At 29.0% G+C, this 17,689-nt stretch overlaps 1 protein-coding gene across 5 annotated transcripts in view; it reads left to right on the top strand.

Moving 5' to 3' along the window:
- Positions 1-17,689, top strand: part of NfI (Nuclear factor I) — a 62,739-nt gene that overhangs the window by 12,980 nt on the left and 32,070 nt on the right. For 3 of the 5 annotated variants that reach the window (XM_018549049.1, XM_018549051.1, XM_018549052.1), the window contains 5 exons: positions 5,239-5,430; positions 5,575-5,758; positions 9,786-9,839; positions 12,615-12,713; positions 17,399-17,539. In XM_018549049.1, the coding sequence (XP_018404551.1) occupies positions 5,239-5,430; positions 5,575-5,758; positions 9,786-9,839; positions 12,615-12,713; positions 17,399-17,539 (670 nt within the window). The remainder of the gene's footprint in view (positions 1-5,238; positions 5,431-5,574; positions 5,759-9,785; positions 9,840-12,614; positions 12,714-17,398; positions 17,540-17,689) is intronic. The other 2 variants (XM_018549050.1, XM_018549053.1) reach the window with 2 other exon arrangements.

Raw genomic sequence — 17,689 nt, 5'->3', positions numbered from 1 at the left:
TATCAAGAACTCTAGGTATTCACAAAATAGTTCTGTTAAGCTGATCAGAACTATGCGACCTTGAATTTCGTTAAAAAGTTAGCACCCCATTTTTAAAAAATTATTAAAAAATGATTATTAAGCGCATATGTCATTAAAAATCATAGAGAACTCTTCGTATCGTCAAAAAGAAGCAGAAATTATCATCAGAACTATTGTATCTAAAAATTAATTTTTCAAAAATTTTTAATTCTTTTTTTAATATTCGAAAATTTTTTTTACATATCAGGAACTCTAGGCAATCGCAAATTGAAGCTATTAAGCCGCTCAGAACTATTCCACCTCGAAATTCGATAAAAAGTTAGCACCCCATTTTTAAAAAATGTAAAAAGAATGTTTATCGAGCGGAACCCTTGTTATTAACTATAGGGAACTCTTCGTCTTGTCAAAAGGAAGTGAGAACTCTAATCAGAACTCCTGAGTACTATAGTTGGGGTGCTAACTTAACATATAACCCTAACATTTGCGAATAAAATTCATTCTGCCCATTGATGTATAGAATACATCAAATTGTGCAATTTTTTTTGGAAATGCAACTTATGCAAAATTTTGTTGACGGATGTACTATAATATAGAATAAAACGTTTTAATAAAATTAATCGTTTTGTTTACAAATATTATTAAATTAATTGGTTTTTTAGGCATTGTTCTGCGTGATATTTTTTGTGAAAACGGAATTACGATAAAGGGAAAGAAACTGAAGGGATATAAGCAAAGTTGTGTGAAATTAGTGATGCGGGCAGGACTGCCACGCCTTTAGGAGAGCACGTGTACGCATGTCACGGTATTATGCGCTCTTGGTACAATTCCCGTAAACACGGCTCTCCTTTGCATTCAGCATACCTGATATACGAGTATACGCAGGATGCACCATAAGCGCTCGACGCTTTCTCCAGTGAGAAGCGAACACGCGAATGCACCTCTTATTCGCAAGTGTGCGCAAGAGCACGTGCAAGCGTGTAAGGACGTGCCTGACATTTTATCTACGCGCGTGTTCGTGCACTGAAATGTACAAACATTGATGCATAATTGTTGCACGGACGCATTGTTTGAACTAGAATTCTTTTAGTAAAAGTTAGAGCACCAAGTATCTCTGTTATATTGTAATAGGGAGGACGCGGTACATATCGCAAAATAGAATAGTATTATAACGCGTATATAGGGTAAAAAATTTTTATACATACTCATAGATCACTATACAATTTTGTAAAAAAATACATAATTGTGTATAATTCATTATATAATTGTATATTTTATATAATGCTGTCCAAGTAATATATAATTATACATAAATTCCTTATTATGTTATTTAAATATGAATATATATAACGATTCATATGTATATTTTTTCATACAAACAAAAATAATATAGCTAAACAATAATGACAATAAGTAGGGCTACGAGCCAAAACATTTTAGTTTAATAAAACAATAGGCTATTTACACACATATTTATATATTACCTGTTGTTGTTTATACACAAAGTTATATAATATAATTACGTATAGTTTTATAATATATAATTCAAGATATCAGTTCTTATTACTTGTTATATATAATTATACAAATGTTCAAAAAAAATCAGGACATCTGATATCTCGGAAAATATAAGTTTTACAGAAAAATGTTTCTGATAAAATTTGTAGAGTTTAAAAAATCTATTTGCTGATCTTATAACTTTAATCTTGGGTGGCGTGACCAAAGTCAGGTCAAGAGCACATCGATTTTTTTTTAATGAAAACCCTATTTTTTATTATATATTCTCATAATTTACCTCAACATAGCCAATCATTTTAACACACCATAATAAAGTTTACTTTCATTAAGTACTTTTTGACTTATGAGGCTTGAAAGTTACGGTACCACCGACGATAGCATTACTCAAGAATGGACGGTTAAAATCTCTTAAATATTGTTCAAGATTTTGATCTGGACATTTGTCATGATTAAGGCTATTGGAGATTATATTTCTTATTTTCATTTTTGCACTGAAAATTCATTTTTACTTAAAAATGAAAATAAGTTAACAAAAGAATGTTAAAAACTGAGCTGATAATGTTAACATGTTTGTCTGTATTACTTTTTATTTGATTAATTTATTTACAAAGAAATTTATTTGTAATATTCGTTATGTGATTAATTTATTTGCGATGAGGCTTAATTGGCAACTTCATTGATTTAAAATTTCAAGACGACTACTTTGTGTGTTAGGATTTTTCTACATTTGTGATTAGATTTTGTCATAAATCATGGAATAAAATAATTTTAAGTAAAAAAAATTTTTTACTTGCATACTATTATCAACGCTGCACTCTCATTCACCCGGTCTAATCGCTATTATTTTTTTATATATATCATATATATATATATATATAGTATATATATACGTATAAATTTACAATTTATTTTTAAGATTTTAAGTTTTAAATCTTGTGGTACTTAAAGTTATTTGTAAATAGGAAGGAATAGAGATTTTTGGCATTTATTTTTTAAGATAGAAAGTATTATCATATTAAAAAAATAGACTATAAAAAAGTATTATTAAGTAAATATATGTATGTTATTTACATAATTTTTTCATATACACACATACAGGGTGATTTAAGTAAATGTTTGTTCTTATATGTCATATTTTTGTCTTAATTTTAAGACGATTTTTTCTTGGCAAATTTTCTCTCTCATACACAAAATTACCTTATCAAAATTCGATGACTTTATATTACAACTTGAGAAAAAAGAAAAACTTATTTCTTGATGTATCACGTATAGATCGAAACAAATGATTATGTTAATTTATTTTATTTTTTTTATAAATTTAATTTGGATATCACACGTAAATTTTTTTTAAAAGGAATGGAAGTTTAATTAATATAAAAAATTTGTTTGGAGCTGTACGTGATTCATCGAAATGTAATTATGGTTTTTTTTCCTCAAACTGCAATATGAAGTTATCGTATTTTTACAAGGTAATTGTGTGTATGTGTGCGTGCAAGAGATAGAAAGCGATCACATGCTCACGCATGTATAGCGATCGTCTGATTACAGCGAAAGTTCTCCGTACTTTTTGCATTGAACGGTGAGTTACGTCGCCCTTAATTACCTTCTCTACCCGTCATTTATTAATTTATTATAATTTATTTGTATTTCTTATTATAATTTGAAAGCTAAGTTTCAAAAATATTTTGGCAAACGGAAAATCATCTTAAAATTAAGTCAGGAATATAACATTTTAAGGATAAGCGTTTATTTTAAATCATTCTATACATGACTTTAATATTTATTTTTATATAAAAATGTAAACATTTCTCCAATATTAACATATAAAAAATATTTCTCCAATTACAAAATTTTTGTAGTAATTATATGAATAATATATACCTTGAAGATTTTCAATACTCTAATTTTTCGAAAATTTCAAAAACTAAATATTTTTTCTTTTTTTCTTACGTTTTAAAGTCTACAATAATTTTAGTTTACTTTTTGATTTAGCTATAGAAAGTAATTTTATTTACAAGAATTTGAAATGTTTTATCCTTATTGTCATCACAGGATAAAATGACTCATAGTCCGAATTTTGGGCTGTATAATTTTATGATGTAGAATAGTACCCTAAGATTTTAACTAAGAATATTAAATACTGAAGTTATGATTTTTTATGTTATAATTTATTTTTTTTTTACATATACGTCTCTTCTAGGAATTTTTAACGTATTGTTATTTGGTTTGTAACGTTATCATTAATAAAACATATTCTGTAATGTTCAAAATATATTGTTCTACATTTTTTTTGTTTGTATCTGACGGATAGTTTTAGAAAGACAGCATCAATTAGTCAATTTGATCTAGTATGATAACCCATAAAACTTTACAAAAGTGTGATAACATTAATTATTTGAAAGAGAGTTGTATATATTGAGAAATCTTCGATTTTAAATAAGCGCAATTAAAAAAATATTTGTTGGAAAATTTTAAAAAGAAGAAACGCGCCCATCACTAGCTAGGACACGCTAGAGTTTCCATTTCCTGTCATACAAACGTGTGTACAGTGCATGGCAAAACGGGATAAGTAAGATAGATCGCGCGCGTAGTACGTCGATGCATTCCACTTTCAATGCATTTCTCAGGGTTCTTATGCATGCGTGTGTTTGCTATTCCGAGTGTGACAGATGTCGTATGCGTGCGTTGCATATCGCACAGTCGAAAGACATCTCTCCTTCAGATTTTTGTTGATTGTTAATCTTACGTAGAGTACAAACTTTGAAAAATTCTGCGAAATAATCAGCTGAGACATCACAGAGATACTTTCAAAAATGGTTTCGCTGTCACAAAAGGTGATTGAATCAAATCGACACGCGTTAATCGAAGCGAAGTGATGTTTTTAATTTGTTCCATTTTATTTTAATATTTTTTTTTACTTTTAGTTACACTAATTTACAAAAATTACTTTGAGCAAATAAAGTGTATTTTATAGATCTTGGATTGTTAAATACGATTATCACAGAGTTTCCTAAATAATTGAGGTCTAACCCTATTGTTACGACGGGCGATTATAGTCGCTCTACACAAGACACTATTCATATACTACGAGCGACTATAGTCATTTTCCACAAAACGCCATTTGCATACAAGGGGTGACTATAGTCACTTGCCATGAAATTCCATAACATTTGTTGTTGGTATATTCGGAAAATTTATTTTAAAAAAATTATATTTAAATGTATTTAAATTTTTTATAACATGACTAAAAATAAAATATTAAAATTAAAGAGAATATATTTAGGGATATATATTCATAACTTTTGATAAATATTTGAGATAACGTTTACTTTTTATGTTTACAAAAAACGTTAAGTATCGCAAAAAAGTTATATTTGGCATATTAAATTTCAATTATTTTGGAAACTTCACGTGCTGGTTAAATTGGACTTGTGGTATTGTTTTTAACATCAAAAAATCTATAGACACCTTATCTGATTTAAAGTAATTTTAAAAAAACGTTTTTCTATATAAACTCTTAACTATTATCTAATAATAAAATTGTTCTCTAGGTATATTTAATATACGCCAGTATTCTTTTTATCAAGACAGAGTGACAATTATTACGCAACTATGTGTTAGATTACGAAATTGATGAATCAATAATGCAATGATGATTGCTATTCTCATGTTCGCAATTTACGATGTCTTTTCTTTCTTTAGAACGAAAAGCTGGAAGTAAAACAGAAATGGGCCTCGCGGCTTCTAGGAAAGTTACGAAAGGATATCACGCAAGAATATCGAGAGGACTTTGTATTAAGTATCACGGGAAAGAGGCCAGCAATGTGCGTTTTAAGCAATCCTGATCAAAAGGGTAAAATGCGTCGAATCGATTGTCTTCGTCAAGCGGACAAGGTAAATCCGATGACCCACGTACGCTTTTACACGTATTCCTATCTATATTTTATTAAATAAATTCTTATTAAAAAGAATCTTTTTAATATTTATTTTTACAATGTAAATTCTTATCATAATGAATGCTCGATATTTCTGTGATAGGTATGGAGGTTGGACCTAGTTATGGTGATTCTTTTCAAAGCAATTCCGTTGGAATCGACAGATGGGGAACGGCTTGAGAAAACTGCGGAATGTGCGCAGCCGGGACTTTGCGTCAATCCTTATCATATTAACGTTTCCGTCCGGGAACTAGATCTCTATCTCGCCAATTTTATCACGAGTCACGGTAAGACAGATTATATTCGATAATCGTCGTAATTGAGAAATCAGAGTAGCGAGATTCTCTAAATGTCATATTGATGATTGTCGCTTTTGTAATTAGCGACAGCCGATGGCAGGATAATCCTGGAAGAAAGCGAGGCTCTCATTGGTTGTCGTTAGTTAACGATAACGACAATTTTTAATAAAACGTTTAGAGAATCCTGCAACAGGGTACCTATCATGGAACAAGTCGGAATGGATTCCAATTTATTCTATGATAGATAGGTGTCCAGAAGATACTCGAGGATTGATTTATTCGATAATTTTGATAAAATCTAATTTAGAAAGCGATTTGGCAAAGCGATTAACACGTTTACATTAATTGCATTGAAATTTTATTTATTGAATAATTGTTTATTCGACAAACATGTTATAGTTTTTATTGTTAGTGTGCTAATTGTCTATTTTAATTAAACGTATTTTTAAACTAAGGTAAAGTGAAAATAAAGTATAAAATCCGTATTTTGCGACAATGTGGAGGCAAGTCGAGCAATCAAATTATTAAAGTAATAATGTTTGTAGTTTTTTCATTCAATTTTTTTTATTAGTTCTAACAATATTAAAACGAAAAAAAACTGAAAGAATTTATATTCTTGATATATTTCCCTTCATTTTTTCTTTCTAACATTTTTATAGAGCTATAATACTTTTGCGATTTATTGTATAATAGATTAACTTTCATTATACATTGTTAGTTTTAAATAAATCTTTATTAACGAGATGTAAAATATAAAAAAAATTTATATGCATATATTAGGTCTACAATTTAATTCTCAGTCCCTATATTCAATCGACTACAACACTTATTCAAATTTGAATTTTCTCGCAATACAGTTGTTTTGAAGCGTTAAGCTTTAAATATTACTAGTCAAACATCGAAATCATTAATTGAAAATGTCTACTATGTGAAATATAATCAAATTTATAGGCAATATAATTTAACATATTCTTATCATTTACTCACAATGTGCTTCATATGTGTTTCTATTGTATGATTAATATTAATAGATTGATGTACAATACTGATTTGGATTTTCATTTTCAAACATCAATATCGTTTTATGAAGAATTACTGTGCAATGGGTATTTTACATAAAACTGAAGTGAAATATATTGTCAATGATATTACGAAGCCATGGTGGCTTTGAGGCTAGTGTAGTACGCGGTGTTGCCACAAGATAGACGAATTTTGCGTAAAAAGAAAAGTACTTACTTTTTTATGTTTTTTATGTCTTACTGATTTAGAAATTACTTCTAAGGATTTTTCTGTAAATTTTCCTCATTTTGCCAACTCTGGAATTAGTGTTTCTCTAATAATTCTCCATTATGTTTTTTTTTTGTTTTATGCGGGTTATAGGACAATAGGCTGGTTCTCATAATCGAGCGCTGATTTATTAAATCAAATAAAAAAATAGGTTTGTTTAGCTCTTTCTGAACGGCTTTTTGCAGAAATTTGGAAAAACATCACAGATATACATATACTTGAGCGCTAACTGATAGATAACTGTTCATTATGTGAGATACATATAAGAATTACGAGTAGTATGGAGCAGTCGGGAGTAATAGCGGATTTAGATAGAGACCCATGAGGCCTGAGTTTATAGAAGCGTCATTCTTGTAGCAATCGAGATTAAAGTTAATCTTTGTATAGGGTTGCCAGGTGGGCGCATTTTCGCCATTGTAGCCAAAATCTTGACGCTTGACGGAAAAGTGAGTTTTTCAACAGTAGCCAATTTTTTTTGGTTTTTATTCGTCTGAAAGGGACACCAAGAAGTACAGGATTTAGGATAAAAACATCTAAATCTGCCACTCGTCGTGAGGAAGCTTTTTGAGTGTTAGGAGTATGAACCAAGAATTTCAAGTTTGAATTTTGTTTGTCTCCGTTAATTTTCTTGTTTCATCCTTTTGAATTGTAATTGGTAACAGTACAATCAGTATATTACACATTTATTAATTAATGACAAAAACTCGTCAACATTTATCCACTTCTGTTTCAATCATCTATATTTGATAAAATTTTGTTTTCTGTATTATTTGTAACAGCATTCTTTATAGGCTCAACAAAGATGATTGCCTAGCCCATAACATACGAATAGTTTAAAATTATCTTCAGGATATTTTTACAAATTGTGTTATAAGTATATATGAACCAATTCGGTGGTCGGTACATTTTTTGGATTTATTCCTTATGTATTTTTTTTAATGAGGATATCTGAAACTTTTTATATATCAAACATCTATAAGTAATATTCAAGATTTTTTAGAAAGAATAATTACAGATTGTGCAATTTTATATCAAAATAGTGTAATAGCTACTACGCATATAGTAATTTGTTGAAAAGAGCAGAAGGAGACAAGCAATTTGAATATTTGCTTACATAAGTTAGTTTTTCTTTATTAATTTATAATATTCTTTGTTAATGGATATACTATATGTATCATAACTATTTAAATATTTAAATATTTATGATACATACATATCACTTGATACATACATAACACTTCTTATACTTTTTTTATTACCTTTTTAATACTTTGTAGGCGCAATGTGCTATTTGGAATTTTATACGTGATTTCAAACTTTTGGCTGACACGTAATTCACGCCATCGAACTTTGTAAAATTCAGAAAAAATATTTTAGATTTGATGGATTTCCATTGTAAGCTCCGTAAAAAAAAAAATCTATCAGATCGTTATCTAAATTACTGATTGGAAAAATAGAGAGATTTAAAATTAAAGCTTTAAAAAAGAAACAGTGTATGCAATTTTCCTGTCGCAAAAAGATACTTTCTTTCTGGTCTTCGTTAGGCTAAATATCTCACAATCAGTCAGCATGAGCCAATATTCATGTATATTTCTCTATATTATATTATTTCACGTTTGTATGCGTATTTCTTGTCTTAGGTGTCTGCGCATCGAAGCGACCAGTGTGTCGAATGAACATGTAGAGAAAATGTGCACGCAAGCGCGTGACCATGCTTGCTACTGTATGCTCGTTCTATAAATAAATAGGCAACGAACATCTTTAGCGAGAACTCACACAGCTTCGCATATATATTGATTTTTTTCATGCCACTAAAAATATTTTTATATATTTTGCATTTATGAGGATTTTCGTCGCGGATCAATTCATTTTTTAATGTCGAAGTGACAATCTCACGTTGTTTCAAAAGAAATAATTTTTATAAGTAGGTATAAAAATTTTAAGTAAAATTTTATAAATAGATATTTCTATTTGTTTAAGAAATAAAACACAATTAAAATCTATGATTTTCAACAATTTGTGGTCTAGAAAAGTTTCGAAAACTAAAAAACTTTGTTATATCGCGATAAACTTTAATAAAATTAAAAAAAATTTGTCTCGCATTATTGTGTGTATTATTATATTAACAAAAATATATATTTCAATAAATGTGTGTGTGTTTCCAAATAAATGTATATATCAAATTTTATGATTTTTAAAATATAAATATATAATTTTTTATGATATTCTGCTACACACACACACACACATGCGCGCGCGTGTGAGAGAGTGCAAAAATACTTCCAAATGTACGCAATATAATTAAATCTCTAATTTCTTTTTACACTTTTTAGTTTTTCCTTTTATTATTGTTTATCCTTTGAAGCATATTTACGATAAAATTCAATTTTTTATCAGCCCAACTCTTCATATCTTTCTTAATTCTTGAGAAATCGCAGAGAATGATAATTGAGAAATATAATTTCGGAATCTTCAGTATTTCGGTTATACGTTGCGTAACAAAATTTGCGTAAAACACCGAGCAATAGTGAAAACTTTGAGTATGATTTTGTCAAAAGAAATTTTATTTTGGTGTTATAAGGTTATCTTGTTCGATGATGACAAAATACTTAAATTATAAAAAATGAAATGAAAAAGAATGAAACATATTACCTATATCGTTGCAAGTGAATTACCTTTCGTTAAATAAAAGCATTTATATTATATAAGCGTTATTTTTCTGTTATAGAAGTACTGAATGGCATCTGCAACACTAGTAAGGAGGAGGATAGACGTCGAAAAGGTATGCATATAATTTTATAATTCACATTTGCGTAATTATATTTGTTTTGCTCATCTCAAAAGAAGCATGCACATTACGCATTTTTGGTTAACCGTTTCCTATTAGGGATGTACCGGATAACCGTAAAATTATCGGATAGCCGGTATCGAATATTTAAAAAGAATATAACATCGGTATCCATTATCCGGTTGGGATATTCGGAAGGTCAATTATTCGGCTAGACACCGAATATTTTCCCGGATACTTTTACGGAAAAAAACTGCTAATGCACAGTAGTACACTACTGAAATTCAATAGTGTCATCAGAGAGAAACCTGAGAGAGAACAGGAAAACCTTTTTTCTTTCTATAACCGCAAAATGCTATGCGCCTTATCGCCCTCTGAAGAAGTGGATATAAACTGTGTTGTACACAACAATATCCACTTTTTTATGGCGCTGCTGATGGAAGTAAATTGTTGACATCTCTGAAATAACTAACATTTATCAAATTAATAAAGGTTTTAGCGATTAATGAGCACGATATTTTGCAGTTATAGATAAAAAACCTTCATGTCCTTTCTCAGATTTCTCTCTGGTAGTAGTATTCGACGCTACTGTAGTATCACCCAAAGAAAGGTATCTTCGATTCAAAGAAATGTTTCTTTGCTATATTGTTAAAAAAATTTCGTTGATTTGTACGTAATTTCTTTGATTTAAACATCACTTTTTAAAATCAAATTAATTTTATTTTATTTAAAAAAATAATGTTAAAGTAAAAAAAATTTTTAACCGTATAGCAAAGAAATATTTCTATGAATTGAAGAAAACTTTCTCTGGAGGTAGATATTTTCACTATTGTAAGTATTACTGGTTTCTCTCTTACTAGAGAGAAACTCTCCATTGGTACTATTTGTGTTCGCTATCATATTAGTGACACTAGTGCAGTAGTGCTCCTAGTGATACTATAGTGTTCAGTATTACTAATAATGTCATTATTAGTAGAATATTATTAATAGAAAATTCAGTAACACACACACATAACGTATTTTCAATATTGTATAATTGTAATATTTATTTAAAAAATCGTAATTGTAGTAAAAAGTACATACATATATATACCATTAGAGAAATTAGTATTACATTATTATTTCAGTAGGAATAATAATTTATAGTATTATTAAAAGCGAATTATTATCATTATTATCATCAGATATCTTAAACAAAACGAAGAAATCTAACAGAAAAAAAGTGTTACTATGCTCTGCGAGCCTGAGATATTAATTATTTAAGTTTACGACTATTGTGACCAGTATCGCTGCTGAGGACAATCGCTTTGTCATTATCATTTTCTAACTAAGTTCATAATACCAGTATATAATTTCGTTTTTATTTAATTTCTTCAAATGTTAATAATATTAACTGTTAATAGAGACATGAAATTAAGAATGGTTCCAGTAGAAGATATAGCGCTGATAACGCCTCAATCACAAGTGTGCGATTAGCTTAGCGTTAGTGTATCAGGTTACCGTTCTAGGATCATAGGTTCAAATTTTGCCAACAATGCGTGGCATTTTTTGAAAGTTAATTGTGGTTAATAAAATACAATAGAACACAAGTATACGAAACGCAGTGAACATAAATTAAACTGGAAAAAGTAAAAAAAGTAATAATAACAAAAAATTTTTTTTTTTTGTTAAAATAGTATATATAATAGTAATCTTTTTATTATACTAAAAAAGTTTTTCATGTAAGAAAACCTTTTGTTACACATAAAAATATATTTTTTTAATTAAAAAAAATATTTGTATTACAAAACTATACATATCATACAAACTATTTCTTTAATTCTAATAAAAACGAAAGCGTGGCGCTTGTAAGTTTGCCATGTTAGTTCCTAACATGATAGCATAGCATTCCCGCAAGCCCACCATACTAGTTCTTTATTTCAATTTCTACTAGGGGTGTTCCATCTTTTCCACATCTTTGATTGGATACGTTACAACTATACGTTAATTAGTATTATAAGTGTTAGTGGATCATCAAGAGAGCAATTTTCCTACGATCGCAGTTGTTAGGGTACAATTAAGGATGGGTAACTACTTGGGAGTACCATGAAATTAATTCAGGAAGAATGTTTAATTTTATTGTGTGTGGAATATGATACTAATCAGTAATACTTATTTGAGCAATAAAACTGGATTAATTAATTTTATTTTTTTGATTTTTCAGCGAAATTCGTAGTACTATTCAGGCGTAGTACTATGTAGGAACTATATATATTCAGCATTTTATTAGTGTTATAGTATAGTAGTGTAACAGTGCAATAGTGCAATAGTAGTTGAATTTTCTACTACACTAGTAGTGCAATTGTAGTTTCTTTTCGTAAGGACATCTGGTACAAATTTTCCAAAATATTAAAAGAAAAAGAGGAAAACAAGGGAAGTTAGCAATAATAATTCTCTTTATTTTTCTAACGTAAAAAGAAAAAGAGCAAAGATAAACTGTAAAGTATTTAGCTAAAAAGAATATAATTCTGCAACAATGACGCAAACTTTTAATATAAAATTTCAGTCGGATATATATTATCGGATATTAATGATATCCGACTATTAAATTAAATAGTAAAAAAATGCCGGATAGTACTAGATACTGGATCTGAATCTTCTTGATATCAGGTGCATCCCTATTTCCTACAAAATTTTTACATCCCGACACATATTCAAACTCGTATATATTGGGTTTTAGTGAATTTGGCAAGCGGATATTAAATATTGTTCGCTGGGTTTTGTTCCTAGGTACAGGATATCATGAACTATATAATGGTGTCGTCTGCAATGATACGATCCTTGCAACAGGTGTCTTCAGCTCCAAAGAGCTCTGGATGCTTTCAAAAGGTACGACGCTATATATTCCTCATAGATTCGAACTCGAGTTTGTCCGTTAATTGCACGTAACATAATTTTTACTGTCTCACACGTGTTTTTATGTTCGATAAATTCTGCATTCAGATTGATTTTGTATTATTGGGTTAACTCTTTTTCGAAATATATTATATACGTGACGATTTCTCTGTGGATGCTTTCGAAAGGTAACAAATAGCTCAGTGCGAAAGACCTTTTGAAAGCATCCTGATTGTTGGTACTTTGTATCATGTTGTCATATTTCTAATATGGATTATCATATTTCTTTAATATTTATTGCCATCTTTCTAACAAGAAAGATATGATATCTCGAGGTAAATAAAAATAATAAAAAGCTTTGATGTGTTGAGCTGCCATGATGAGTTATTACCCCTTTAGAAAGATTATATGTGAAGTCTCAGCACGCGGATTCATCATTGGCAACTACAGAAATAACAAACAATATGAATAGTAATACAATTGATTATTCGTTGGAAACAGGAGATGATTCGAATAAAAATTATCGCACTTCTTTATAACTCGACTAAATTTTATTATTTTCCACTATCTTCTATTAGATGCAAGCACACACACATACACACACGCACGCACATTTATATAAATTGCACGATTCGACAGAAAAATTTTGCTAAGTGCTGTAACGCTACATACCTGGAAGATTTTCTTGTACTGAATATGATGCCGTCGACGGAAACTTCGTAGTACATAGTGCTCTTTATACGTAAATGTATAATACAGGATGTAATAGAGTGACCGTATCAAGCTCGTTTTTTAAAAAAATATGTATTTGTGTCAGACAAGAGTTGTAGAATTTTTATTGGCGTATTAAATAGCAATGTTAATGTGACTTCGGATAAAGTCAAGATAATGTAAAAGTCGCTTTAAAATTTTTTAATGAATACCTCTTCTATTTTTTTATTGCAGTTTTATTCCTGTAGCTGACCTTAAGAGCTTTTTAAAGCACTGTAATAAATAAGATTGTACTGTAATAAATAAGATTGTAACGAAAGTAGTCATGAAAGCGGGTGTGAAAACAAAAGCGAAAGAAAAAAAAATCTTTTCCGAATGCGAAAGTAAAAATTTTGTTTCTTTTCGCTGAATGATGAAATTGAGTTTAAATTTAGTTAGAGGAAAAATAATATGTAATAATCTCTCTCTAAAAATAAAAAATAGTATTGATTTCAATTCAAATTATTGAATAATATTGTAATATTGTTATCACTTATACACTTAATTTAATTGTTAAACACACAGCAATTTACTTATTTATTATTTTCTTTTTCTTCCTTTTTTATTGGCCTTGCAGCTGATTTTGGCTGAAACTAACCTACTGATAATTGAACGTCGAAAAATAGAAAAACTTGTAAAAAAAAGATATTCTTCAACCCGGATAAATTTGTTGAATGGATAATGCAATACAATCGAAATGGCAATACGATTCTCCAGGATCTCTATTCTTGAAAAATATCACATATGAAAAACTAGGGAAATACTGTACCTTAATATTCATTTGTTTCATGCTTAAATTTTAAAATTTAAAGTGTCTCTAAGTTGTTGTAAATGAATGAATAAAATAAACTGCACTTTTCTGTCATCCTCTCAATGAAGCTGTGAATTTTTATACAGAATTGGACGGAATCTTTTGCTGAAACTTTCGCATAATTATATAATTTCAATAGCGAAAGTGAGTCCAAAATGATGCAAAAATCTCACTTTCGCATATATAAAAATGAATATCCGTTATAATCCTAATAATAGATGTATTTTTTTATTAAGTACTTTCCGAATTATGAAAGATATAGTATCGTTGACAATTATTGTCCAAGGTGTCCTATTGATGCTTAAAATCTTTTAAATGTTTAAAGGATTAGATACATACGTAATATGAATTCACACTATTAAGTTATACAAGTTAAAATCCAGCTAGACCGTTTAAGACATTTATTTCTTATAAGTTGTGTTCTCACATGTATGGTCTTATGAGATTTAATATTGTTTTTTTTTTACGTCATAAATAAACGTTGTTCCTACATATACCAATTATTAGAAAGAATATTACTAAAGCCTCAGTGATCTAAAGGCTTAGGATGTTTGCACGGAGTGCTAGAGATCTGTGAATTTGACTCTCGGTCGAGGTAATATTTTCTGCAATAAAAATTACTTATTTACAGATGTTAATAATGTCATTCAACATTATCGAGATCGTTCTAAGATGCGTAAGAGTATTGAATTGTTAAATTGCTTGTCAGTTTAACTCGTGATATTAGTGCAATAGTTCAGTGGAATTTGTTCAAGATCGAAAAATTATTTTGTATAATTTAAAGGATTACATATATAGTATATAAATTCGTATAGAATTATAAAACCATTTGAAATCTAGTTAAATTATTTAGGCCTTTATTTTCTATAGGTCCTATGAGATTTAATACTTATAAACGTTTTTCAACGTTTATGACGATTATGACCTTGACGTTATACATGTGTCAAGGTTAAGGTCATCTCATAGGTTGCTCTACTTATTTTAATTTTTAACTTTAAAATACAGTTTGAAGTTTTGAATTGATTTTTCATTATCTTAACAGTGCTATCCAAGGTCATACTAATATTACTATTTAGTGCACTACTTATACAATTTTATAACTTTTGTTTGGAACGTTTTCAAGAAAGTGCATATTTTTCGAAAAACGAGTCCGGTTGGTTTGTTAAATTAACCGCACACAATGCTTGATTTCTTACATATAGGACTTAGCATCTTACATGCTGCTGTGCCTATACTGATACATGCTAAACACCTTCATGCAATGAACGGAGTATGCTACCATTCTTGACTTCTGTGTTTGATATGGCTTGCATTCAAGAGACTCAATAGTTGAATGAACGCTTTCTAGTATGGATATATTCTTCTAGATCTAAAATTTGTTTGGATGATCTAAAAGAATACACTAATAGTAGTGAACGCTCACTCAACTGTTGAGTCTGCTGAACACAACTATGGTGTATTATTTCATTTTCTTACATGTGCCAATTAAACGTTAGAAACAGTTACGTGATTGATTGGTATCATGTGTACGTAGGTTGTTGGAAAAGTTTCTGCAAACGATATGAAAAAAAAACATGTAAAATTCGGTAAAACTAAAGCCATTTACCGAATTTTACATGTTTTTTTTTTCATATCGTTTGCAGAAACTTTTCTAACAGTCTACGTACGTGATATATAAGTTAATGACCCTCTCTGCTCTCTTCTTTAGTTTCTAGTTTGTATATATAATAAAAATTAATTAATTCGGTCAATTAACTTAAAATTTGTAAAAATAATTTGTAAACAATAAATTATCGTGGAATAAAGATCAAATAGTTCATATATTTTTCTAATTTCACGTAATACGTACATTATTTTACGAATGGTATATAGCATGCATTGATCAACATGCAAAGAAGTAGGCATCAGGAAAATCATACACACATGCGGTTAGCTGTAAATCCTGTATAATGTACTATATTGGAATGAGACATTATAATTTACATAAAAAATACTTTATTTATATTTATTATAAATATCACATAAAATATTTAATCTATATAATAATATTTCGAATAAAGCTTTATATAAAATATATATAAAATATTTACATAATACATTTTTTAAATAAATAGTAATAAATATTTATCGTAAATATTCTGCAATTTAAATTTGAACTATTTGTATTATCTAAAAAGGGAAATACATATTTAAATACATGGCATCAAATAAATAATTGTATTTATAATTATAATTTAATAAATAATTATAATAAACTTATACATATACACATATATAGATAAATAAACAGGATCAATAATTATTTCAAAAGCATTTTGAAATTTCAGTGATTCCACTATTTCAACAATTTTTTAAATTACAATTTGATTGTATGTAGTATTGTAGTTATATACACCCAAAATGTGTATGCTTAAAATATTTTTTATAGTGAAATTCTCAAATTATAAATATTTATTTCCTGTCATGTATTTATTCAACTTGATTATTAAGATTTTGTCATATAATCACAAACTACACAAAAATTAATTAAAAAATTCTTTAATTGTATTTACTTTTAGCGTAAACTTTATTTAAAAATAATTTTTTTCCGTAAAAAGTTGTTGAAATGGTAAAAAAATGTTATTTTTACTATGTCTCCATTTACTCAAAATTAATGTGCTACGCAAATTTTAATAATGGAATTATGTTCGGAATCGTGTTTAGCACGAAAGAAATCTTCGAAATATACATATATTATAGCACTTTAAAAAGTAAAGAAAAAAGATTTTTGTGAACTGTTTTTTACACGTTGTTATTTTAGTATAGTATATTTTGAATATGATTCGCGTACATTACATTATTACATACATTAGATCATAGCTGAGAGAGAATTGCAACTTACTTAATCGCTTTTTTGCAGATATTTTTTGAATTATTTTTTAAAATATTTATTAAAGTTATTAGAAACGATTGATTTTTCTCCTTTTCTCTCTTCTCTCTCTCATTTTTTCATTTGTTTTTTGCACGGAAGTGCTGTTTTCGCAATCGTAGATTGTACTCGTGAAGTGCAAAGAAAACGAATGACATACGTATACGAGCGTGGTAAGAATCGTAGCTGCTAATATGTGTCTGATTTCAGCGTCCATACTGCATGACCTCAGCGACATGCAGCCTCAAATAAACGCGATCAAAATAGAGCACCCACCGTACTACTGCAGCAGCTATACCCCACCATCCGCAGCCACGACTGCGGATCACGTTCAGCCGGCGGCTAGCTTCAGTAAGTTTCAAAATTTGCCTTTGCCTTTATTTTTAGTAGACAGAGTTGGGGTCGAGCGGTAGTCACATAAATACATTTTCGTGTCCGAGGCTCGCTAAACTAGTTCACGTTGTATAAGCAAAAAAAATTCAGGGCGGGGGAGGAGGAGGT

The sequence above is a fragment of the Cyphomyrmex costatus genome, unplaced genomic scaffold (assembly GCF_001594065.2).
Source record: "Cyphomyrmex costatus isolate MS0001 unplaced genomic scaffold, Ccosl1.0 scaffold76, whole genome shotgun sequence".
Taxonomy (NCBI): Eukaryota; Metazoa; Arthropoda; class Insecta; order Hymenoptera; family Formicidae; genus Cyphomyrmex; species Cyphomyrmex costatus.
This window is presented reverse-complemented; position numbering and strand designations above follow the sequence as displayed.